At 39.1% G+C, this 26,365-nt stretch overlaps 1 protein-coding gene across 1 annotated transcript in view; it reads left to right on the forward strand.

The window, feature by feature from the left end:
- Positions 1-21,622, forward strand: part of APC (APC regulator of WNT signaling pathway) — a 92,701-nt gene extending 71,079 nt beyond the window's left edge. Inside the window, exons 9-16 of the mRNA XM_069880762.1 lie at positions 1,678-1,776; positions 4,272-4,650; positions 5,851-5,946; positions 6,830-6,969; positions 8,388-8,465; positions 10,780-10,896; positions 11,575-11,789; positions 12,209-21,622. Coding sequence (XP_069736863.1) covers positions 1,678-1,776; positions 4,272-4,650; positions 5,851-5,946; positions 6,830-6,969; positions 8,388-8,465; positions 10,780-10,896; positions 11,575-11,789; positions 12,209-18,776 — 7,692 coding nt within the window. The 3' untranslated portion in view covers positions 18,777-21,622. The remainder of the gene's footprint in view (positions 1-1,677; positions 1,777-4,271; positions 4,651-5,850; positions 5,947-6,829; positions 6,970-8,387; positions 8,466-10,779; positions 10,897-11,574; positions 11,790-12,208) is intronic.
- Positions 21,623-26,365: the final 4,743 nt, after the last annotated feature.

A 26,365-nucleotide genomic window follows, 5' to 3' on the forward strand; every position in this document is an offset into this window, starting at 1 on the left:
GATTGTCTGCTTTGTTAAGAAAATGTGCCACAAAATAGAGTAAGCTACCTAGCTGACAAAGAAAATAGCAGGCATAGTAAAACTGTTCGTGGCAGTGAAGTGTAAATGGAGAAAACAAGATGAGGTAGACAGAAGATTTTGAAAGAGAGGTATCTGCACAAGGAGGGTACGTGTAACATCCCCTCATTGTTTCCCATTTTCTCAGGTGAGTGGCTGCTCACCTCACACTAGTTCTTTCACATCAGTCTTTAGAAGTCAGTAAGGTGTAGTGGCACTTCATCTGGGCATCCTGACATTCTCCAGGTACCAATGCTACAGGATGGCTCTGAACAAAAGAATTATCAGAATCACAGTTTTGGGGAAACAAAAGGAAAATTAGGCTATTTCTGCCCACATCGTGATCAATTTTAATAAGTGGTGCTCCAGTCTTAGATATGTCTTTATCTTCTTGGATAAAATGATCATACTGAACGTAATAGTGGAGAATTCCACCATATACGTTGTGTTGAACCTGTGTTCCTGCAAGTGTATTTTCAGGTCAAGATGATACAAAGGGATTGCTCAGTGTAAAAATCTGGGAATTCATTTTCACATTCCTAGCCCTGCAAATTGTTTAAGTGGAGTATTGAAAAAACCTGGTATCATTTCCATTCTATTCTTTTAAGGTTTTTAATGTTTGCTGTACTCTATAGAGGGAAAAAAAAAAGGAGCCTCTTTACATAGGAAATACTTGTTAGAATGAAGTATGTGAGTTTAGGTGATTCTAGTGATAGGCTTTTAGCATAACAGTTATTCTGGAACATGCATGAAATGTTCTGGATTCACATGCAAGAGGGAAATGAGTATAACAACACGTGTTGTAAATATTCCAGTATAAATGGGGGTTTTTTCTGCCTAGACAAACTCTACATGAAGTTATTCCTGCCTTCAACTAATAGTCACATTCAGCTTCAAATTTAAGATGTTGATCTGTATGAGCAGCAAATACTCAGAGAGAAATATTCTTCTTTCTTTATGGTGTTATGTACTTCTGTTGAAAAAAATTTGTTGATCCAGACAGCTTAATTTACAAAATAACATTTTTAAGCTAGCAGTTTTACAAACAGACTGTAGCTTTTGTAGAGGATTAACAAGACTGCAAAACAGTCTTGTTTTGTCTCAGCATTATTTTATAGCTTTTCATTAAAAAAATTGATTGATCCACTCATAATTTGCTTTTATTATGGACAAACTCAAGCAGGGCTACTCCTTGTGCAGATGAATCTCACTTTACTTGTTGGTTCTTGCATACATGGTTGTGTTCTGAAGAAATGCAGAATTATTCCTATGCAATGCATAATCTGACATAAAAGGTGAGGCTGTTTTTTTCTCTCTGTAAAAATTATAATTCAATTTGTGGCAAAATCCATATCTTCTTGGTGAAAATATTAATTATAAAATAATTCAATTGAAAACGCAGTTCTTTTGAGACATAGTTTCAAGAAAGTTAGTTAATAAGACCCAGTTTAACAGTGACCTCTAAGTTGTGTCAGGACAGAGAGGTCCTAACTTAACAAAAGTAAGTTGACAGTTCACTGCTGTCAAAACGATTTCATGATCCAGTGCTGAAACTGAATTAGGCAGTAGTTGTTTTTTCACCCACTTTGTTTTATACTGAACTCTTGCTTACATTTGTAGGGTTCTGCTGCTCGAATGGACCACGAGACAGCCAGTGTTATGAGCTCTGGTAGTAACTATTCTGTTCCTCGCAGACTGACAAGTCACCTGGGTACCAAGGTAACCGAAGATTACAAACCACAGGTCGCTAATGCTACATTTTTACTAATACAATAACCTCATTGTTTCCGCCTGTAGTACTAATATTAGCTAAACAATCTTTCCACGCATAGTGATTTTATGGAGTTTCAGAATATCTTTTCAATTTCTAAAACATATGCACGGAATTCTTTTACTTATTGGTGATCAGTTAGGAGCTTATATTAAGGAAAAAAATGATAGTTAGAAATAATTCACGTATCTGAAACGCTTGTGGTGTTGATTTATGATGAAAACTAGTCTTTTTGAAAGCAGATCTTCAAGTACTTCTCTAGAGTCCAAATTCATGAAACAGATGCAATTATTAAGAAATTAGAGGGGAAAGAAGTAATTATGTAAGCTGTTCAGTGTCAGAAATGTCTGTTCACAAAAGACTGCACTGAAGTGTATGTGCAGCGTGAAAAGAGGGAGGAAGAAGAGGGCAAATCTGTAACACAGACTTGAGTTAATGAACCACTGGAGTTTGTCCTCCCTCCAGAATCAGCAGTAGTATAGATGGTGTTGAGGGTGTGCTGGGCGCAGGCTTCTGGGAAGCAGGGCCCATTGTGTTAACTACTTTGGGCCTTAAAAGAGTGTTGGGACATTGTCATTTCAGTCCTGCTCTGTGTGCATGTACCAAAGGGGTGTGACATCAGCTAGTCTGTCTGCAGGTTTTCATGGCCAACTGTGGAATTCCCAGGAGCTGCAGACAACAGGGGAGCCCTGAAGGCAGGGAAAGGGACCGAGTGTGGAAGGACGCCAGCAAAGAAATAGGTTGAACTGTGTGCGCTGTGGGGCAGGGAAAACTTAACACTAATGCATGAGAAGAAGGGAAATTGGTAGAGATTCTGAATACAGGAATGCATTTACAGATGCTGAAAGAGACATACGTGTGGTCGATGTGTGTATACAGGGAGAGGTACACAGACAAAACTTTTTTAGTTTTTCCTGTACTGAATTTGCCATAACCTGGAGGCCGGATTTAGATGGCTTCTTCATCTTTATTCTCTGACAACAACTTTATGTCCCATATCTACATAATGCTGGTCTGAAGCTGCCACTTGAAATCCCTGTCAAGAGGCATGCATAAAGCAGATTTAATTTGCTCTCCTTTAAGAATCCAAGTGGTTTGTTTTAACACTGTATTTGACTTTTCCCAGACCAAGAAGACAGGATCTCCAAACCAGGAGGCTAGGCTGTCAAAAAATGACTCCAAGACCATTTCAGTGAATTTTACATGTGATCATACAGTTTCACAGATTTCTGTATTGCTTCAGCAATCCTGTAGTATTTAGAGAAGTATACGTTAGCAGACTTGCTGCTTAGTCTACCCACTGCTATCCATTTTCTTTTATAACTTGGTATTTGTACTGATCTTCAGGAGCATCAGTGCAAATAACTCATTATTATTAGAAAGCATTATCTATCAGTCCAAAATCTATTTTCTTCCTTAATTGGTATATTCTACAGAAATGCACATGCTGCTGCTTTATAATTCCCTTTGAGGATTCCTTCATGTTGTGCTTTGATTTTGAGTGTTCCTGTTTATCTTTGTGTTAGGAGTCTGGAGTGTCTAGATAGTATCTAAAGATCATCCTCTACATCCTGTTATTCTACTAAAAGTTCACTAGAAGAACCAAAATGCATCTCCTATATTAACTTATTATTGAAGAAAACAGAATGGGAAAGAACAGTGTGGGAATTCTTCAAAAATTGCTAATTTTAATTAGAGAGTTGATAACTCCCAGTTGAATGTGAAATGCTGTGTTCTGATGGCTTGAATTAATTTGACAGATGCTCTGTATTTTACATAAATTACATGAGCATTTGTTTGCTTTACCGGTTTTATCCCAGGAAACTTGAAAAAGCATTAGTTTGACTCTTCAGTTCTGGAACTGTAAATTATCTGGTCCATTCAGAGTTCAGTCAACATAAGAAAAAATTATCAATTTGAAATAGTTTTCCTTTAAAACTTTAAAATGCAATACACGATATAAGATTTTTTTAACACAATGTCAGTTAAAAAATCATGTAATAATTCTTATACTTTGTCTAGAGTAATTATATTTAATGCTACATAACAAATAGTTTTGCACCGAAGAGCATCTTTACATAAAACTGTAGTACATGGTGTATTTTTTGAGACAGTTAATTTTAAACATATTTTAGATTTCTCAAACACTTGCATTAGTATGTTTATTTAGACTTTTTGTATGATGGAATTTTAGAAGTCTCTGCCATTGGTCTTGTAGATTAATACAGTTACAGCTAACACACACTTCTAGCCATTGAGACCATAAGTCAAATTTATTAAGATTTTGAATGCTGAAGTAGTAACAAGGCTTAGATAAATACAAAATTTTTGTGCCATTAAACAAGGTGGGTTTGCTCATGATTACCATTCAAATTTCATTTTAATTTAATTTAGTATGTATGTTTTTAATGTAACTCTACTTTTAAAATCATTTGACCTGCAGGTGGAAATGGTGTATTCATTATTATCAATGCTTGGTACTCATGATAAAGATGACATGTCAAGAACATTGCTGGCCATGTCTAGCTCCCAGGACAGCTGCATAGCCATGCGTCAGTCTGGATGTCTTCCTCTCCTCATCCAGCTTTTACATGGCAACGATAAAGACTCTGTCTTGTTAGGAAACTCTCGTGGTAGTAAAGAGGCCCGTGCCAGAGCAAGCGCAGCACTGCATAACATCATTCACTCCCAGCCTGATGATAAGCGAGGCAGACGGGAAATCCGCGTGCTCCATCTTTTGGAGCAGATCCGCGCTTACTGTGAAACATGTTGGGAATGGCAGGAAGCACATGAACAAGGCATGGACCAAGACAAAAACCCAAGTAGGTTCTGCAAGCCAAATAAAAATGTTTCAAGGATGTAGTGAAAACAATGAATTTACGGAAAGCATAGCTTTAATGTGACTTGCTACTGAATGTATATGAGTTTTCTTTTATATGTGTGTACATCTGTCTGTGTATATTTTTAAAAGTTGAGGTAGCATTAGGAAATAGTATCTGTTACAGATATATACCCTATTTATAAACTTTTTATTTAAACCATAGACCTTGATGTGCTTTCCAGATAATAATGCTGCTGTTTATAATCTGTAAATTAATATTGACTCTCTCCTCATCCTGTTTTACATTATAACGACTAATCAAACATATCTAAATAAATAAACTCAAGTTGTTTTTCATGCAGGTTTATCTGGGAGATAGCACATTTCGTTTAGGAGAGGGACAGAGAGAACAAATGAAATAAATTTGATCTATTGAATATATTCAATATAATATGAACCTTTATTGCCACTGTGGTATGTAAGAAATATTTCAGTGGTAAAGTATGTGGGAAGTGGAGGTGTAAGTGAATAGGAGTTTTCTCAGGGAACGGATAGATAAAAGATTTAACCTTCTGGATTGCTCAGCTGATTTTCTGAATTGAGGATGTTTTCTGTAAATACAGCCTGTAGGTTCCTGTGACAGAAGCACTGCTGGTATCAGTGGGCTGTATCGTGGGTTTTGGAGTTTACCACAAGAAGCACTTAGTGGAGTGAGACTCTGAACAAGACGTACCAGTGCTACTTGTGCATTAGCCAGAATCTGGCCTACAAAATAATGAAATTAAATTTCCTTGGTTATGAAGCAAATAGCTTAATTAACCATTTGTGAGGACATAACAACCAAAGAAGCAACTTCACATTAGGTGGTGTGTTACTTAGTGCCACAAAAATATTCAACCGTATTGATTTGTTTAAGATTATTAGTTTCTTTAAGTAACAAGGTAATCTGTTTTGTACTGGCAGTCATATTTCTTAATATGTACATTCAAGAGTCTCCTCGATTTCTTTTTCGACTTCTAATATATTTCTAGTACATACATGTGTTAGTAATATTAAGTAATTGTTCGTGCATTATGGGGAAGACACAAACCCGGAGCCAAACTGCAGTTAATTTGTCTTAAGATTAGATTCACTTTTGGAAAGCTTTTGATCTAGACAGAGTCACCTAGGAAATACTAATTGTAACCTATTTCTGGATCAGTGCCTGCACCAGTGGATCATCAAATCTGCCCCGCAGTGTGTGTTTTGATGAAACTTTCATTTGATGAAGAACACAGGCATGCGATGAATGAACTTGGTAAGGCCAAATGTATTTCTCTGACTAACTTTGAGAAGCTTGCTGGAAGCACTGACACTCCTTCTGTAACTCACTGGATATGTGACTTTTTTTACCACTAGTTTAAACAGATCAACAGATCATTTCCAATTAAATTAACCAGAGCATTTCCCAGTGGATAAATTATTATGTCAATTACTTTTTTTCTGGCATGAATTGTGAGTTTTGGAAGTGTTCGGGGTTGGTTTTTTTTGGTCATTTGCAATTTTAAAAGTATTGGACTTAGAATGGAGACTACTTTCCAGGGTGGGAGGGATTTTGTTGATTTGGGGGTTTTGGGCATGCTTTTGTGATATTGTTTCTATTGGTGGTGGTTTATTTGGTCATGAGTTCATTCTTGTTTAACAGCCTGAATTTTTTAGTCCATGCCCGCTAAATTCCGAGCATGCGATTTTTTTAATTCACCCCTTTTCATTATTAATGAAGATAAATCTGTGTATTTTTCTCAGAAAATAACTTTCAGTGCTAGTAATTAAATCTGTAATTTCCAGATTTACTAAATAGCATTTTATGTAACTGGTGCAAGTTCACCAGTCAAACATGATTTTGGCTGCACGGAATTAAAAGCTGAGTGTGCTTCTTCCTTCCTCATAAATCCTCCTGTTACCAGTTTACCCAGAAATCTCAGCATCATGCTGTCATACCTTGCAGCTGCTACTGAGCGCAGGATTCAAGATCCAGAGTCAGTATATAATGATTTATTTACCTTTCTGAGCGTTCTGTTTTTCAGATGTTTGAGACTTTTTCCATACATATAAGTGCAATTTCCTGCTTGGTGTATATGTACTGTACTTGTGACATTAGAGTACAGGTATTCCTTATTTTCATTTGTTTGTTTTTAAAGGTGGTTTGCAGGCCATTGCTGAGCTCTTGCAAGTGGATTGTGAAATGTATGGGCTTACAAATGATCACTATAGTGTTACCTTAAGGAGGTATGCTGGAATGGCTCTGACAAACTTGACTTTTGGAGATGTGGCAAACAAGGTGAGAGCAGAATTTTAAACATACAGTAATTAAAGTTCATCGCGATGTTTGAATTGTAGTTCTCAAGACAGGTGATTAAAATCTCCAGGATGGGATATTGAGGTCAACTTCTAGACAAAAGTTCGAAATACAACTGTCATTCCATCCCGTTCCTGGCAGACTGAATGTTCTGTCACACTAGTATCAAGCCTCAAACTGGATCACTTTTAATTTGTCACTGAAAGTTAGGACTTTATCTACTGGCTTTTTTTTTTTAATAAGCGTTACATTAGCATAGCACATAATACCTACAGCCGATTATTACACTTATTGAATGATTTCTCTGAAAATGTTGAGCTGAAACTGCTAATTGAGTCAAATTTTGTAAAGGTGTCAGCGATCTAAAGAAACTGTTACTGTCTGATGAAATTTTGCAAACCTTTTCAGGCTGGAGCTTGCTTTTATATATTTGGAGCATCTCTGGGTCATGATGGGCACTACTTGAAATTGTAAGAGAAAACTGGTTCCCTGATTTCTGACAAGTACATTTTCAAAAGATAGAAAGTTTCAATAATTTCTTGTCCCAGAGTTTACCAAGCTATGGATCTTAAAATAACTTCACACTAAGAAGACTTTTGTCTTTCTACTCTAGAGGAAGATGTTTCAGGAGTGAATGGAAATAACAGACTTCAATATAACTTGCTTTTGTTCCAAGATGTGCACAAGAATAAAGCATAAATCCTTGTGGCAAATTAAGTGCTGCACAAAATATTGGCTTTTTACGAGATCAGTCAGTAACCACTTCAGGGCTGGAGTTACTGGATTTATAGCAAAAACTAAACTACTCAGAGATGTAAATGTACATGCTGTCCAGCTCACGACTGTTACAGTTCTAACACATACTTTGGTTTTGAATAATTTCTAATTGTTCTTAGTCACAATTTCTAGTGTGGGCCTTACAGTTTTTCAGTTGCTCTTTGCTTAAAAGGTAGTTCTTCAAATGTAAGAAATGTTGTTGTATTTGTGTCAGTTTTACACATATTGTTTTTAATCCTATGTTTATTTGAAACAAAAAGATATGCTCACAAATGGACAGTAGGTAACAACACGTTGCCAGCCCACAGGTGATTTTTATCTGGTGCATAGTAAAGAAGACTTCTAAGGTAGTAAAGTTCCAGATCGAATCCTAAACCTGTTGTTAAAACCACAAAATTCAGCACAGTTTTACCACTTACGTGTTGTCCAGAACAGAAACTGACATTTACACTTAAGTTTTTAATAGTTATAAACCAAATATTTATTGTTCACAACGTATTTTAGTGATTTTTACTGAACTTGAGATATGGTTACCGTAAAAAATAGAAACACTGTGCAGAAGCAAGCCGCCTTGCCAGTCATTTAATGCTATTCACTTTCTTTTTAATTCTGAATCCTAACAGGCTACATTATGTTCTATGAAGGGCTGCATGAGAGCTCTTGTAGCCCAGCTGAAATCTGAAAGTGAAGACTTACAGCAGGTAATGTCCTCTTGAGATTAAATATTTCTCTAGCTTCAACATTTTCATCACTTTGCATCATTGTTTTGTATTAAAATACTTTATTTCTGCTCTCCTTGCCCAGTAGCTACCTTCCTTCTACTTACGTGGCCTCACCACTAATTATTTTTATACTTTAATTCTGTCATCTTCAGAAGTCCTAGTGTACTGTCCATAGTTGGCCTTCTCTATTTAGTTTGCCTCTCTTATGAACTTGCTTAATCCCAGGCAGATTTCATAGAATCAGCAGGTTGGAAGAGACCCACTGGATCATCGAGTCCAACCATTCCCATCAATCACTAACCCATGTCCCTCAGCACCTCGTCCACCCGTCCCTTAAACCCCTCCAGGGAAGGGGACTCAACCCCCTCCCTGGGCAGCCTCTGACAGGGACCAATGACCCTTTCTGTGAAAAATTTTTTCCTAATGTTTTTTTCCTAATTTGTGGGGGTTTTCTGGTAATTGCTATTCTTACCTAGTCTTGTCTGCCTCAACTTTGATGCAAAGTTTGTACATTTACTCATTCCATAAGTTACAAAGTACAACTTCCTGCTTGTAAAAATGCTTCACCACGGGTATTATTTTGCTTTTTTACCAAAGCACACAGATCGGCTGTAAGACACACTTTTATGACCCTGATCTGTTAGTGGAAGTCCAGTTTTAAAGATAAGTTTGAGCTATCTTAGATGCTCTTTATTTGGTTTACTAGTGATGGCATTAATAAAATGGGACTGCCTGGAGGGTTAATACAGTATTGTGGCTCCTCCTGCAGTTGCAGGAAGTAAATAATGAGGGAATAGTAGTAGAGAAGGCTGTATTTCTAAAGAACCTGCATTTGACCTAACAAGTCGTACCTATAACCACTCTCAACACCAGCAGCTCTCTAAGAAGCTTTCGAAGTATGAGCAAAGTGTACAATGTGACACCTGAGCGTGTCTTCCAATGGTTCCTGCTGTGTAAGGAAAACACCATGGAAGTGAAGTCTTTAGGAAGTGCTTGGGTGATCCTGAGAGCTGGGAGTGCTGTTCTTCATTACTATGGGACCTGATTATAATTTAATATTTAACAATTTTAATCCATTTGAATAAACATATACTGTAAACAAAGTGGAACAGCCTTTGGGAAAGAAAACCCAGTTTTCTTTGTAGTTCGAGAGAACCATCAAAGAACAATTTTATGTAAAGTTGGCTTTATCTCTTAAAACACTGCTCACAAAAATGTTTGTCCGCTAGAGGATCCACTGTTTACAGTTGAGAAAATAATTAGAATTACAATAGAGGTTATTGAGTAAACTTTCTGATTTAATATTTTGGCAAATATTATGTATATTCAGTATTCTTGAAAAGTCAGTCACTGACTTTTCTCTGACAGATGGTGTTTCTCACACCACTGGCACGTAGATGCCCGTATACATACACACACAGGGCAGGAAGTCCCTCGCTCAGGAGAAATTAGAAATGGGATTAAGTGAGAATATGGGACAGACTGTGCTTCTTGGGTAAAGGGTACAGCCAGACAAGTATATCAGCCAGCTGGCTGTTCAGATGCAATTGTGCCTTCCTGCCCCCTTATTCCCTGTGTTTTCCCAGCCTTGGACCTCCCAGAATAACCTATATTCATCTTTTTTCCTGCCTTTGGAACCTTTGTGTCTTCCTATCCTGTAATAAAACTTAGGTAGTCTTCCCCTGGTCAGTCCCATAAAGTGTCCCATATTCCTAGGCCAGGACTTCTGGACTGTCACACCTGAGCCGTGGGGCTGCAGGTCTGCTAGGAGAGCCCTGGTCAGAGCCTGGACATGGTGTCCCCTCCTCTGAGCCCTCCCTGATTTTATAGTACTTGGTGTATTTTTGAGACTTTAAAGAGCTTTATAAACATTAATCAAATCATACCATCTCAGAGACAGGCAAGTGTTGTTCTATTTTACTAGCAGAAAAGCTGGGAAGAAGATGACATAAATCTCCCCCAAGCTTATGTAATTCTAGTGCAGGCATCAGAGCAGAGCACAAATCTCAATTTTTGAACGAATTTTTCAACCAGTGTGGAAAGCAGGGAACCCGACTTCAAGTCTTTTGTTCAGGTGCCTCACAAAAAAGCCAGTACCTTTGATCAAACTTCATACTGAAATGTTAGAGCAGTGTAACAGGTGACACAACAAAAAGCAGATTTTGGCAAAGGGCTAGTTCAGTAGCTAAGCATGACCACTGTTAACTAATCCATTGCATTCCAGGGGGAAAATCTGATAACCTGATAAAGAAGTAGCTATATTGAGATACATTATTTTTCTTTCATTCTGCAGGTCATTGCAAGTGTGTTGAGGAATTTGTCATGGCGAGCAGATGTAAACAGTAAAAAGACTCTAAGAGAAGTTGGAAGTGTAAAAGCATTGATGGAATGTGCATTAGAAGTTAAGAAGGTATCCTGTGTAAATGATTGAGATAAATTTTGGAGAGATTGCCTGTGTTTTACACAAAACACAAATAATGTTTTTCTCTTTTGATAAAAGCAGTTGGTCAGGTATTTGGGGTGTTACAGACACTTGCTTTGAAGCAGAGTTGCTTTGAGCTAACACGGCAGCAGACCACTATGTAGTGATGACATCGCAAAACTAATATTTCTCTAATTTTATTTGTGAGGGTTACCAGCTTTTGCTCTTCAGTTTCATGAGCTGTGGTGTTACAATAGCCTTTTTCATAATTTTGCAATTTACAAAATATGTTCTGAGTTAATGAATAGATGACTACCACTTTTGTAATAGTCTAGATATATTTCTGGTGTCCAGACAGGACTGTATTCCCCCCCGAATTCCCTTGCCAGTTATTCTTTGAGCCATTTTTATCACTATGACAGTAACAAGTATTGTGGCTTGTATTTCTGAAAATTTTGGGACCATTAATAACAAATCTGTAGCTGTAGGAAGGAGAGAAGCAAGCAGAAGCGTTTACGTGTACATTGCTGCCTGCATCTGGCTTACCAGCCCAAAAAGCAGAAATGGGAATAGACACAACTCCTTGAAGCTAACTTACTTATTTCTGAGAGCTTGTGATCCATAGTTGCAAACATCTCTAATTCTGTCATTTTGTTATTTTCCTAGGAATCCACCCTAAAAAGTGTTCTGAGTGCCTTATGGAATTTATCAGCACACTGTACTGAGAACAAAGCTGATATATGTGCTGTTGATGGTGCTCTTGCATTTCTAGTCGGCACGCTGACATACCGGAGCCAAACAAACACTTTAGCCATCATAGAAAGTGGAGGAGGAATATTAAGAAATGTTTCCAGCTTAATTGCTACTAATGAGGACCATAGGTGAGTATGCTTTTTCTGAAAACCTTTAGCAGTCCCACGTGTATATTTAGCAGACAGTTGCTATGACTGAGTCTTAATATGAACACATGTATTAAGTATAGTAATCAAGTACAGTTAATTTTTAATGCATTTGATAAGGCAAGTAGTTCACTTACATAAAGGGACTATGCAAACAGATTAATACCTGCTGCTCTTAATGATGAACTGTACTAGAAGATAATTATTCATATTTGTAATAGGATTTGATTAGCATTCAGATGAAAGCTAGAGCAAATGTGACATAAATTTGCACTGGAGAATTCACGGTTATCCCTTTCTAAGGCCAAAACTTGCCTCTAGCGTAATAGATCTTGGGTTGCTTTGTCTCTTATCCTTTTTTGACCACTTATTGATGTTTATTTTCAATTACTCAACACCAGGCAAATCTTGCGAGAGAACAGCTGCTTACAAACCTTGCTACAACACTTGAAGTCACACAGTTTGACAATAGTCAGTAATGCGTGTGGGACCCTGTGGAATCTTTCTGCACGAAATGCAAAGGATCAGGAAGCACTGTGGGATATGGGAGCAGTCAGCATGCTGAAAAACCTCATTCACTCAAAACATAAAATGATAGCAATGGGCAGTGCTGCAGCTCTAAGAAACCTCATGGCAAACAGGCCAGCAAAATATAAGGATGCCAACATTATGTCTCCCGGATCAAGCTTACCATCTCTTCATGTTAGAAAACAAAAGGCACTGGAAGCAGAATTAGATGCTCAGCATCTATCAGAGACTTTTGACAACATTGATAATTTAAGCCCTAAAGCATCTCACCGTAATAAGCAGAGGCACAAGCAAAATATGTACAGTGAGTATGTCCTGGACTCCAGTCGGCATGATGATGGTATATGCAGGTCAGAGAGTTTTAATGCTGGTAATATGCCTGTACTTTCACCATACTTAAATACTACAGTATTGCCTGGCTCCTCCTCTTCCAGTAGAGGAAACATAGAAAATTCTCGATCTGAGAAAGACAGAAGTCTTGATAGGGATCGAGCAGTAGGTTTAAATACCTATCATCCAGCTGCAGAGAACACCGGAAACTCGTCTAAGAGAATAGGAATGCAGATTTCTACTGCCGCAGTTCAGATTGCCAAAGTTATGGAAGAAGTGACAGGCATGCATATCCCACAAGATGACAGAAATTCTGGTTCCGCTTCTGAAATGCATTGTTTGGCTGAAGACAGAAATGCCTCCAGGAGATCAGCCACTGCCCATACTCACTCAAACGCATACTTCCCTAAATCTGAGAATTCGAGCAGGACGTGTCCTGTGCCTTACACAAAAATGGAGTACAAGAGAGCTTCGAATGACAGTTTAAATAGCGTCAGCAGCAGTGATGGCTATGGTAAAAGAGGCCAAATGAAACCTTCCATTGAGTCTTACTCTGAAGATGACGAAAGTAAATTTTGTAGTTATGGTCAATACCCAGCTGACTTAGCACATAAGATTCATAGTGCAAATCATATGGATGACAATGATGGAGAGCTTGACACTCCTATTAATTATAGTCTTAAATACTCAGATGAACAGTTAAATTCTGGAAGGCAAAGTCCCTCTCAGAATGAAAGATGGGCAAGGCCTAAGCATATAATAGATGATGAAATGAAACAAAATGAACAAAGGCAGTCAAGGAGCCAAAATGCAACCTACCCCATGTACAGCGAAAGCGGAGATGATAAACACATGAAGTACCAGTCACCTTTTGGACAGCAAGAGTGCATTTCGTCCTTTAGATCAAGAGGATCCAATGGTTCAGATCAAAACAGAGTAGGCTCAACTCTTGGAATGAATCAGAAAGTAAACCAGTCCTTGTGCCAGGTTGATGATTATGATGATGATAAGCCAACCAACTACAGTGAACGTTACTCTGAGGAGGAACAACATGAAGAGGAAGACAGACCAACTAATTATAGCATAAAGTACAATGAAGAGGAACATGTTGATCAGCCTATTGATTATAGTTTAAAATACTCAACAGAAGTTCCTTCTTCTTCTCAGAAGCCATCTTTTACTTTTTCAAAGGCTTCCTCAGTGCAGAGCACTAAAACTGACCATATTTCCTCAAGCAGTGGGAACACATCAGCCCCCTCAGCTGGTTCCAAGAGACAGAACCAACTTCACCCGAATTCTGCACAGAGCAGAAGTGGTCATGCACAAAAGACTGCCTCTTGTAAAACCCCTTCTATTAATCAGGAAACTATACAAACTTACTGCGTGGAAGATACCCCAATATGTTTTTCAAGGTGTAGCTCTTTGTCGTCTTTGTCGTCAGCTGAAGATGAAATAGGTCGTGATCAATCCACATGTGTGACAGATGCTAATAACACACTACAGATAGCAGAACTAAAGGAAAACAGCGGGGCTCTGTCTACAGAAGGTGCAGTAAGTGAAATCACATCAGCATCACAACACATCAGAACAAAATCCAGTCGACTTGCGACTTCTAGTTTGTCTCCTTCTGATTCCTCTAGACATAAAGCTGTTGAGTTCTCTTCAGGTGCCAAATCTCCCTCAAAGAGTGGTGCACAGACTCCTAAAAGCCCACCAGAACACTATGTGCAGGAAACACCGCTCATGTTCAGTAGATGTACTTCCGTCAGTTCCCTGGATAGTTTTGAAAGCCATTCAATTGCTAGTTCAGTTCAAAGTGAGCCTTGCAGTGGAATGGTAAGTGGTATTATAAGTCCCAGTGACCTTCCAGACAGCCCAGGACAAACAATGCCTCCAAGCAGAAGTAAAACACCACCCCCTGCTCAAGCAGTTCAAGTAAAAAGAGATGTAGCTAAAGGTAAAGTACCTAATGCAGAAAAGAGAGAGCCTGGTCCTAGACAGGCAGCAGTAAACGCAGCTGTTCAAAGAGTTCAGGTACTGCCAGATGCTGATACGCTATTACATTTTGCCACAGAAAGCACACCAGATGGATTTTCTTGCTCATCTAGCCTGAGTGCTCTGAGTCTTGATGAGCCGTTTATACAGAAGGATGTAGAGTTAAGAATAATGCCTCCAGTTCACGAAAATGAACATGGAAATGAAGCAGAACCTGAGCAGTCAGATGATACAAAGGATAACCAAGAGAAGAAAGCTGAGAAGCCTACTGAAGCAGAAAAAGACATTCTGGATGATTCTGATGATGATGATGATATTGAAATACTGGAAGCGTGTATTATTTCTGCAATGCCAACAAAGTCTTCACGTAAAGCCAAAAAGCCTTCTCAAGCATCTGCTCCAAAAATACCTCCTCCTGTAGCCAGGAAACCCAGCCAGTTGCCCGTTTACAAACTTTTGCCTTCACAAAGCAGATTGCAATCCCAAAAGCATGTCAGCTTTACACCAGGAGATGATATGCCACGGGTGTATTGTGTTGAGGGTACACCGATAAACTTTTCAACAGCCACATCTCTGAGTGATCTCACCATCGAATCACCCCCAAGTGAGTTGGCCAATGTGGACGGTGTGGGGACAGGAGCAGAGGCAGAGGAATTTGAAAAGCGAGATACTATTCCTACAGAAGGTAGAAGTACTGATGACTCTCAGAGAGCAAAAAGCTCAACTGTGACTCCCCCAGGCCTGGATGATGACAAAACAGAAGAAGGTGATATTCTGGCTGAGTGCATTAACTCAGCTATGCCAAAAGGAAAAAGTCACAAACCTTTCAGGGTGAAAAAGATAATGGATCAAATTCAACAAGCTTCTTCATCTCTAAGTAACAAAAACCAACCAGAAGGTGAGAAAAAGAAGCCAACATCACCAGTAAAGCCTGTTCCCCAAAATAATGAATATAGAGCACGTATAAGAAAAACCACAGAGCTTAAAAGCAATATTAATAATGAAAGAAGTTACCCAGAGAACAGAGACACAAAGAAACAGAATCTTAAAAACAATTCAAGAGACTTTAATGACAAATTGCCAAATAATGAAGAGCGTGTAAGAGGAAGCTTTGCGTTTGATTCCCCTCATCATTACACACCTATTGAGGGAACTCCTTATTGTTTTTCACGGAATGATTCCCTAAGTTCTTTAGATTTTGACGATGATGATGTTGACCTTTCAAGGGAGAAGGCAGAATTAAGAAAAGGAAAAGAAGCGAAGGAAACGGAAAGTAAAGACTGCACTAGTCCACAACAGCCTTCAAATCAGCAACCAAGTAGCAGGACACAAGTTTGTCAAAAACACCTAGCAGGCAGAAGCCAGCCTAAAACTTTCTCTCAGTCAGCTAAAGATATTCCAGACAGAGGAGCAGCTACAGATGAGAAAATGCAGAATTTTGCTATTGAAAACACACCTGTTTGTTTTTCTCGCAATTCATCTCTTAGTTCCCTCAGTGATATTGATCAAGAAAACAATAATAACAAAGAAGGGGAACCTGTAAAACGAACTGAGGCCCCCGATTCACAGATGGAATCAAATAGACCACAGACTTCTGGTTATGCACCTAAATCATTTCATGTTGAAGATACTCCTGTATGTTTCTCTAGAAACAGTTCTCTCAGTTCTCTTAGCATTGACTCGGAAGATGATCTTTTGCAGGAATGCATTAGCTCTGCCATGCCTAAAAAGAAAAAACCCTCAAGAATAAAGAGCGAAAGTGAAAAAAACAATTCCAGAAGTACAGGTGGTGTACTGGCAGAGGATTTAACACTGGATTTGAGAGAGGTACAGAGGATGGATTCAGAACATGGTTTTTCACCTGATTCAGAGAACTTTGATTGGAAAGCCATCCAAGAAGGAGCAAATTCTATAGTTAGTAGCTTGCATCAAGCTGCAGCTGCTGCATCGCTGTCTAGACAAGCTTCATCAGACTCTGATTCTATCCTTTCATTAAAATCTGGTATTTCTCTAGGGTCACCTTTTCATCTTACACCAGACCAAGAAGAAAAGCCTTTCACTAGTAATAAAGGTCCAAGAATTCTTAAGCCAGGAGAGAAAAGTACACTGGAGTCTAAAAAAGCGGAATCTGAAAGTAGGGGAATCAAAGGAGGGAAGAAAGTGTATAAAAGTATAATTACAGGAAAAGCTCGCTCCAATTCAGAAGTTTCAAGCCAGTTGAAACAACCACAACAGACAAGTGTGCCTTCAATTTCACGTGGTAGGACAATGATCCATATTCCAGGAGTTCGAAATAGTTCTTCAAGTACTAGTCCTGTTTCCAAAAAAGGTCCCCCACTCAAAAACACTAACTCCAAGAGTCCCAGTGAAGGCCAAAGTTTGACTAGCTCTCCAAGAGGAGCCAAGTCATCAGTGAAACCTGAGCCAGCTCCTGTAACAAGACAACCGTCAGGCTTGAACCAGAGTGGATCAAGTAAAGGACCTTCTAGATCAGGTTCTAGAGACTCTACTCCTTCTAGACCTCAACAGCAGCCATTAAGTAGGCCTCTGCAATCTCCTGGACGGAACTCAATTTCCCCAGGAAGAAATGGTATAAGTCCTCCCAACAAACTGTCTCAGTTGCCAAGGACATCATCTCCTAGCACAGCTTCAACTAAGTCTTCAAGTTCAGGTAGAATGTCTTATACATCACCAGGCAGGCAAATGAGCCAGCAAAACCTTACAAAGCAAACTGCCTTACCTAAGAGTTCCAGTAGCATTCCACGAAGTGAGTCTGCTTCAAAAGGGTTAAGCCAAGCTCTCGGCAGTGGTGGATCAAACAAAAAGACTGAACTATCCAGAATGTCATCTGCAAAATCTAGCGGAAGTGAATCTGACAGATCTGAAAGACCTGTTCTCGTTCGACAGTCAACTTTCATTAAAGAAGCTCCAAGCCCAACCCTGAGACGGAAATTAGAAGAGTCGGCTTCGTTTGAATCTCTGTCTCCTTCCAGGCCTGATTCTCCCACAAGGTCCCAACTCCAAACCCCAGTTTTAAGTCCATCTCTTCCCGATATGACTTTATCCACTCATTCAACTGCCCTGACTAGCGGTTGGCGAAAATTACCCCCTAATCTGAGCCCTTCTGTAGAATATGATGGGAGACCAGCAAAACGTCATGATATAGCTCGTTCTCATTCTGAGAGTCCATCTAGGTTGCCGATCAATAGGTCAGGAACGTGGAAGCGTGAGCATAGTAAGCATTCCTCATCCCTTCCTCGTGTTAGCACTTGGCGAAGAACTGGAAGTTCCTCCTCAATTCTGTCAGCGTCTTCAGAATCCAGTGAAAAGGCAAAAGGAGAAGATGAAAAGCAACATGGAAGTTCTGGTTCCGGACACAAGCAAAGTAAAGAAAGCCAAGCACCAGCAAAAGGTACTTGGAGAAAAATAAAAGAAAATGAAATTCCTCAGATAATGAGTGATCCTCAGCATCCTTCCTCAAGTGCCGCAAACGGCTCAGATTCCAAAACTCTCATCTATCAGATGGCACCAGCTGTCTCCAAGACAGAAGATGTGTGGGTGAGGATAGAGGACTGCCCAATTAACAATCCTCGATCTGGAAGGTCCCCAACTGGAAACACTCCCCCAGTTATTGACAGCGTTTCTGAGAAAGGGGGAGTGAATGGTAAAGATTCTAAAGAGATTCAAGAAAAACAAACCCCAGGGAATGGAGGTGTTCCTGTTCGTACCACTGGGTTAGAAAACCGTCTGAACTCATTCTTTCAGATGGAGGGTCCAGACAAGAAAGGCACTGAAACAAAGGCTCTACCGAACAATCCTGTTCCTGCACCAGAAAATAATGAAAGTACTGTAAGTGAGCGTACACCATTCAGTTCCAGTAGCTCAAGCAAACATAGCTCTCCCATTGGTGCTGTTGCAGCAAGAGTGACTCCTTTCAATTACAATCCAAGCCGCAGGAAGAGTAGTGTGGACAATAGTTCTGCTCGGCCCTCACAAATACCAACACCAGTAAATAACAGCACGAAGAAGCGTGACTCCAAGTCTGAAAATCCGGACTCCAGTGGAACTCAGAGTCCTAAACGTCATTCTGGCTCTTACCTGGTAACTTCTGTTTAAGTGCAACAAATAAAACTGTATTGTATACAGCAGCAATTTAGAAGTCTTGTTTCAAATGAAACTAAAAGAATGGGGATTGAATTTTTTTGTTGTTGTTTTTATTTGTTGTAAATAGATTTGATTCTTGTTAGAGTGTCCTTGTTCTGGAAGCCATATTTGATAGTATACTTTGTCTTCACTGGTAATATTTTAGAGGAATACCCGATTGACGGTTTGGAATAAAATTGCTAAGGCAAGTATATTTGTACAGTATGTTTAACATGTATTTAATTAGCATCCAATCCCATAACCCTTTAAATACTGCTTGTCGTTGAAATCATGCAACATTGCAGATAGAGGCGATACGGTCATGTTGCTTTATCAATTATTTCTAGGTTACAGACTGACTAAACTACATCAGGGAAGAATTGGTATTATTTATGCAAAAAAAAGGTATACTCTCTTTTAGTATTTGTGAGTCCATCTAACCCAATCATGTGGCTGTGAAATTCACAGTAATATGGTTTCTGCTGAACAAGCTTTCCCAGCCTGCTTTTTCTGCATGAATGGAACTGATGGTTCATGTTCTGAAGTAATGATTAACATTTCTGTGGTCACATAATGTGCATAGATAGTTATGGTGTAATGATTTACACTTTTTGTGCTCTGAAAAAAAAAAAAAAAAGGAACTGTGTAACTGTAAAACCCCAAACAAAATTATTTTACCTGAATTAGATTTTATCCTAAAGTAGGTAGAGGTTTTTTTTGCTATGCTGTAACTTGTTGTATATTCTGGTATTTGAGGTGACATGGCTGCTCTTTTATTAATGAGACATGGGTGATGTCTCAACAGAGACTAAAATGAACATTTCAGAATAAATTATTACTATATGTAACTGGTGTGCGTTACTTCTGCATTACATAGAAATACAGTATTTTGTTTTGAGATGTTGCCATATAACGTGTTGTTAATGTGCTTACATTTAAGGCCTGATCCGGCAGCATCTTGCGCCTTCAGTTTTCTTCCTTATCACTGGCAGGTGGCTGTTGTGGGATGCTCACAGCAGCTGCAGGATCGGTCTTCTGTAATATATTTGTAATTGAGACAGTTTCACACATCTCAGGTGCATAACAAGGCTGAAGGCAGGGTATTTCCAGTAGCCAAGCAGTACAATTGTTTTCATGACTGCAAGCCTGAAACAATATTGTATGTATAAAAATAATATTTGTAAAACAAAAGATTTTTTTTTTTTAATTTGGGGATAATGTAGAATGTGAAATAGTGACTATAAGATGAATTTTAATTCTATTTGAAATCTTCGTGCATTTTTTAAATTTATTTTTTAAAAAATATGAAGGGGATAATATCGCAACAATTCAATGGCAGCAAGAAATTTGTTATCATAGTAGAAAAACAGTTTTGCATACAAACCAGGACATTTGCTGCCTCAAGCCTTTTTGATGCAAATATGGTTTGTGCTAGAACAATGCCAAAAAGACAGATTTGTGCTTTAACAATATAAATGTAGTCTGAATTTAGATGAGAATTGGTTTAAAGTAGAAATATGAGAGAACAGAACGTTAACTATTCTGTGCATGGCTGAACACACCATGAAATGGCGTGCCAGTTCCGTTGTGTCTCAACTAGAGTCTTCTAAAGTTAGCATTCTAAATAATTGATATTCAGGATTCAAAGTGCCCTCATTTCAGGAAGCCCTGAAATAGAGCAGTTTACCTTTTTGGTAGCTTAAACACAGTTGCAGAGTGTATCACATCTGGCTTTTGTACTTCATCTGATATTAAAAGGAATCAGTTTTTATCTGGAAGTTGCCATACGACATGCACTGTTTCAGATCAGAGTTGAGATACTATTGGCAGACAGAAGTCAATTTAGATAAAAGCCAATACCAAAAATACCTGTTTGGCAGAAGTGGTATCTTATTTGTTCTTTTTGTTCTTTGCTTCCTGTCAGGTTTGCTTAGAGACATGCGATGCTTCTGTGTCATCTGGTGAATCTGTTAAACGAGCAGCACTGCTTGTATTAGGTTGAAATATTCTGCACGTAGCATCTTCCCAAAACTTCTAGTGTGAATATTAGTGTCTTTTTAAAGATGGATTAGAGACGAGATTTTGTCATCTGTTCAAAGTCAGGACTTCCTTTTGGAGTAGAATACAGTGCTCCATGCTTAAGTTCAAAATAGCACGACCACTTTTCTTGTAAATGATACAAATTTTTTGATCTGGGCTTTCAACTGTTAATGTGAAGATACACCACGTAATCCAGGGTAGTTGTTTTAACACTGGCTTTACATCTTTGTGCTGTCGATTAAGAACTTGAAGGTTAAGCAATCTCAGTAAAGAAGTTCTGATTTCAGTTTTGTAGCTGAGGGGTGAAACTAATTAATATATGTGTATCGAACACCAGAATGTCTTTGAAAATTGTAGTGGCTTCTCTAGTCTTGGAGGTACTTTGTGATCATTATAATTGGGAAGTTTCTCTTAATACCCTGGTAACTAACCTATACTTGTAGCAAAGACAGATGAGAGAAACTTTTCAACTATAAGGGTAGTGATGCACTAAAACATGCTCCCCATGGGAGTTGTTAAATTTCCATTATAGAAGTTTCAAGGAGAGGTTTATGAAACATCTCATAGGGATGGACTGTAGTATATTTCATATTGCCTGTGTGCAGAGATGGACGTAGGTGATCTTCTGAAATCCCTTCCAAGTCTACATTTCTCTGGTTCTTTATCTAAAATACTTAGTATCTACTAAGAGCCTTTTAGAATATTTTAAGACACTGGTGATGTTTGATTTCTGTTAGTGATGGGGATACAAACTTATATTCTAAGCCTAACTATTAAAACACAGCCCAGAAATAGGAAACTAAATTTGAAAAAAAAATGAAAAATGGCTGTGATATGGATATTTGGTCTTGGATTTTGTTAGTGATACCTAGATTCATTATAGTCAGATTTTATTTATGCTGCTAAAAATATACTCTTGTTCTTTGGTTTTATTTTCATGAAGTTGCCACAGGTATGAGGACATTATTTATATCGAGGCAGAACAAAGGAAAGCAAGGACCTAAGGAAACCAAGGCTTATTTTACTGTTTTTCTGGGATGCGCTGCCTTTTTTTCTACAAATTTTGGTAGAACTTGTGCTCAGACCTTCAGTTGTCCTTGAATTAGCTTCCCATATCCAGAACATATTAAACTTGTACTTAAAAATCTGTTTAATACTGAAAACACACTTATAAAACTCATTTTGGAGTGACTTGTAGGTTATTCGTCTTGATGTGAAAAGCAGAATCGTGACCTCCCCACAAATTCTAATTACTTCACTTCAAATGTACATTCATTTTAGTTTCTTGCAGGGAGCCACAGTTAAGGTTATTGCTCAATTTCTGTGAAAGCTCTTCTGACTGACTACTGCAAACTTTAAAGGGGACCCAGTGTATTTCTGGTGTTTGTGTGCAGTTCTCTATCAGAATATTTCCCATGAAAGCTTAAGAGATAATTCTCAAAACTCACGTCAAAGAGGGCAGCTTAAAAATGGAAAGCCTTGCCAGGATTTCCTGATGAGATTGGAGTTTTGTTTCAAGCAGCGTGTGTCTGCAGAATACAGGTACAGCTGATGCTGTTCCACTAAGCAGCAGTATTCTTCAGCATAGACTTGTGTCTTTGATGGCCTTGGGAAGTTCGTTACTGTGTCTTGGACAAAAGGAGAGGGAAAGAAAAGGGACATTTTCAGAGGCTCTCAACCATGTTGTCCCACAGATATGCTTCCAGATCTTCCCCAGTAAACTCTGAGCTGCGCAGGAGAGAGAACATGTTGCCCACAAATTCGCAAGGATTTGTTTTGAAAGGCTACAATAACCTGACAGCTGGATTCTTTGATGGTTGTTTTGGAGAACTTCCTAACTGTCCATCTCCCCATTCCCCTTAGCAGATATTGAGATGACCAGGAAGATAACGGTATGTTAGCCTTTCTTCACTCTTTATCCTTCAGGTCCATATTATTTCTACAACCAACAGCATGCGCTGTTTAAAGACATTTTCTTCTTTCTTCCCTGCTCCTAGCTTTGATTCCTCACAGTCGTCCGACCATCAGCGGACCAGCTTGGCCCTTACCTGGCAGGTCTGACGGGGGCAGTAGGATCAGAGCCGCATTCAGTACACAGAGTTGGACAAGTGCCACCCGAGCCAGCAGAAAACAAACAGCTCGGGGTGGTGGAAGGAGGCTGGGGTGTTGCCTTTATGGGTGGGCGGTTGGTTGGGTCAAGCCATTACCCAATGCAAATATGCCAAGTTGCAGGCCTGTTCTTCACCCTTTGAAACAGAAAATGCAAGTTGAAGTTGGATTTTTTTTTTTTAACCACTGTTCACTCTGAACTTCTGCCTAAGGGCCCTTAGCACTTTGCATTTAAATACATTTTGTTGGGGTAAGTCCTTTATCCTGTAAATTCCAGTGACTGACCTCTGAAGTATGACATCAGTCTATAGCCTGTGCTTGTGGAAAAGAAATACTTCTTCATCAAAAATACCCGAAGAGCAATTTTTTTTCTACTCTATGTAACCTTCTAGGTGACGGTTTTTAAATTTGCAATCTTTAAATCAATGCAGTAAATCCTTCCAGAAAAAAAAACCAAAACAAAACAAAACCCAAACAGTTACTGCAGCTATTTGTTTTCTGGAAGAGGCTTAAAGAGGGAGAGCTCTTAGCCCCTCCCTAATGAAGACAGTGCTACTTGAAGGGATGATCTGGAAAATGGACTCTTGCAAGCTCTTCTATTCCCTTGTTATTAGACACCTCCCAAACTGTCTTTTCTCACCTGGCTTTTGTTAACTATTATGGACAGCCTTGTGTTGCTAACAGTCCTGCGACGGCTTCCACCCAAACCTCACGTTGTGTGTCCATTGTAATGCCTTGCTGAGCCTCGTCCCCCTGTCTGACAGCTTTGTACCTGACGAGATGTGCGATCGGGATGAACCTGCGGATCATCACTGAAGTGTTCATGGGAAGCGTGAGTTCCTCCACGCGCTTCGAGGACTTTCTTAATGCCAAACTGCCCAAACACATTCGCTCTCTGGTTCCACAACCATCTCCTTTGCACTTTTAAGTAAAACCAGAAGAGATGCCCAAACTTTTTATTTCAAATCACATGTAGAAATGCCGTTCCTGCTTCATAGTCTTCTATATGCAGAATAACAGATTGTATCTGTAAAAGTGTTTATAGAGAATGTTAATGTAGTTAAGGTTGAGTTTTTAGTCAGAATGGTAAGTTATTCGGTTACGTGTTGTGTTTGGTTACATATCGGAAGTGCAAGGGGATTTCATGTGGTGCTGAAGAGGTTAAAGAGTTCACAACTAATCGTAGGTGTCAATGAATCTGTGATGCCAAGATGAATATAACCATGTATTTAATACACAGGTTTCCTGCTGCAGACTTCCAGTTTTACCAGATGTGCTGTTTACTTGCTCTAAGAGCGACTAATGCCTCCCTAGCACAGTTCTGCAAATCACCTTTCTCCGGAGATTTCCACACAGCATTGATGAATTTCTGCCACTTGAAAATTTCAGAAAATCAGAATAATTTCACTGTGTGTGCTGTTTGCACGCTTTGCCTGAGCGGCTGTGGAATCCCAGTTAGGGTGAGAGGAAGATGTGCAGGGAGCTTGTTCACTCAGTAAAATGCACTTCTGTGCAGGCCTCAAGCCACACACAGACTGTGTCTCTTAAAACCTACTTTTTGGTGGGATTTAACACACATAAAGCTCGTGCTGGTTCTCTGCAAATCATCCTCTGAGATCAGATGTATTTTCCCACCTGTAAGTGTTGTTTCTCTTGAACAAACTCAGCCCACAATTATCTTTACTTCAGTTTTGTTGTTTGCTTCTGCCTGAGATGCATTACTGTTTATATCCTAACTCTGTAATCAATTCTTTCTTCAACTATTCTAATGTATTTTGTTTCACAGTATACTAATTCTGAATTTAGTCTTGCTATGCATAATTTATTACTTGCAGTGTTATATAAAATTTCCTCCTGATTGCACCTTGTCAGAGTGGAATTTTTTTTCTTGGCTACTACTGGAAGTTACGTGTCTGTTTCATATTACAAGTGTGATTTCATTTAAAAAGGAATTTGCTTTCAAGACACTTCAGCAGTGACTCAGAGTATCAGGACAAATGCTCAAACTGTGCAGCTTCCCTTTGGTGATTGTCACATTCCAGATGAACAAAAGAAGTAAAAAAGGAAGTTCAGAAACCTCTTCAGTTGAGCTCCCTGTTCTCCATGTTGCATTTTAGAACAAATGGCACAAGACAAAATCTATTCCCGACCCAGTGTAACAGCGTAATCTGTTTCTTACAAGAGGTGTGCAAGAAGGGTCGATTTCATTATGACTTATAAGCACTGCAGAGAGTTAATTCCAATCTTTATTCTCCATAATGAATGCATTCTTTGGTCCCTGATTAGAGACTATGAAGAGGGACCTAGATTGACTAATTCCCAACACACAAGCGTGTATTGATATATATACACATCCATACTTTGTACTCTTTACAAAAGAAAAAAAAAAGCACTGTTGCCAAGATCCTTTGTTTTCTAGTATTTCTAGTGTTCTCTTCGTAGTTGAGAAGATGAGTTCTAATATCAGGAGCGATCAGCTGGTACCTTAATTTTTTGAAGTGTTCAAGGGAAACACACACTTAAGTCTTGATTTATATGCAGAAAAGGAAATTCCCTCGCTGGTAATTTAAACATTTTTATTCAGAATAAAGAAAAGTCATTATTGCTCACACCTGAATGAAAGTCATTGGGGTGGTGAAAATGAGATTTTGAGTGATTACATTTAATACCAGTGAAGATAGATTAGACCCAGTGCTGCCCCTTCCCCTTCTCACAGCTCCCTGTGCAAAATCCAAATTGTTTGGGGTGGGGGAGGCCGCTTCGATGCGCCAAACACAGAACTCGCATTGGCTTGTGCACCTCCCCTGGGTCACTGGTCAGGGCTGTGGGTGGAAGTAGCTGTGGAGGAGCAGGAGGGTGGATGTAAAAACTAAGTCATAATATGAATGGTGAAAACACTCCCATTTTTTTAATATTTTATTATCAATATTCTGTTTTGTGATGGAAGGGCATTGGCATCTTTTTTTCCCTTGCTGTAACTGAACAGTTGAACAACCGTGATGGATTACTTGACACTTCTAAGTTTTAAGTCATTTGAAATCTTACAAACAGAAATCCCTGAGCGTTAGTGAAAGCTGCGAGTTCAGTGCAAATATTGTATTATTGTGTCACATGCAGGTGATTGATGGTTCCTTTTGATCTTACAAACTGGCTGAACACAGCTGTGACTTCACACGCCTGTCGGCTGCTCCTGCCGAGCTAAAACCAAGGGCCAGGGAGCGACGGGGTGTAAAACTGAGGTCTGTACTTAAGAGACGTCTTTGCAAATGTGAAGGAATGAGAGTTGGGTAGAAATCCCTCTTTTCCTGTATCCACGTTGCCAGCGAAACAGGGATTTGGATAGAGCTTTGACAACGTGGTGCTCAGCAGCCTCCCCTGTATCGCAGTGAAATACCAAACCTGCTGCCTGCTGA

This window comes from Phaenicophaeus curvirostris, chromosome Z (genome assembly GCF_032191515.1).
Source record: "Phaenicophaeus curvirostris isolate KB17595 chromosome Z, BPBGC_Pcur_1.0, whole genome shotgun sequence".
In the NCBI taxonomy this organism is placed as follows: domain Eukaryota; kingdom Metazoa; phylum Chordata; class Aves; order Cuculiformes; family Cuculidae; genus Phaenicophaeus; species Phaenicophaeus curvirostris.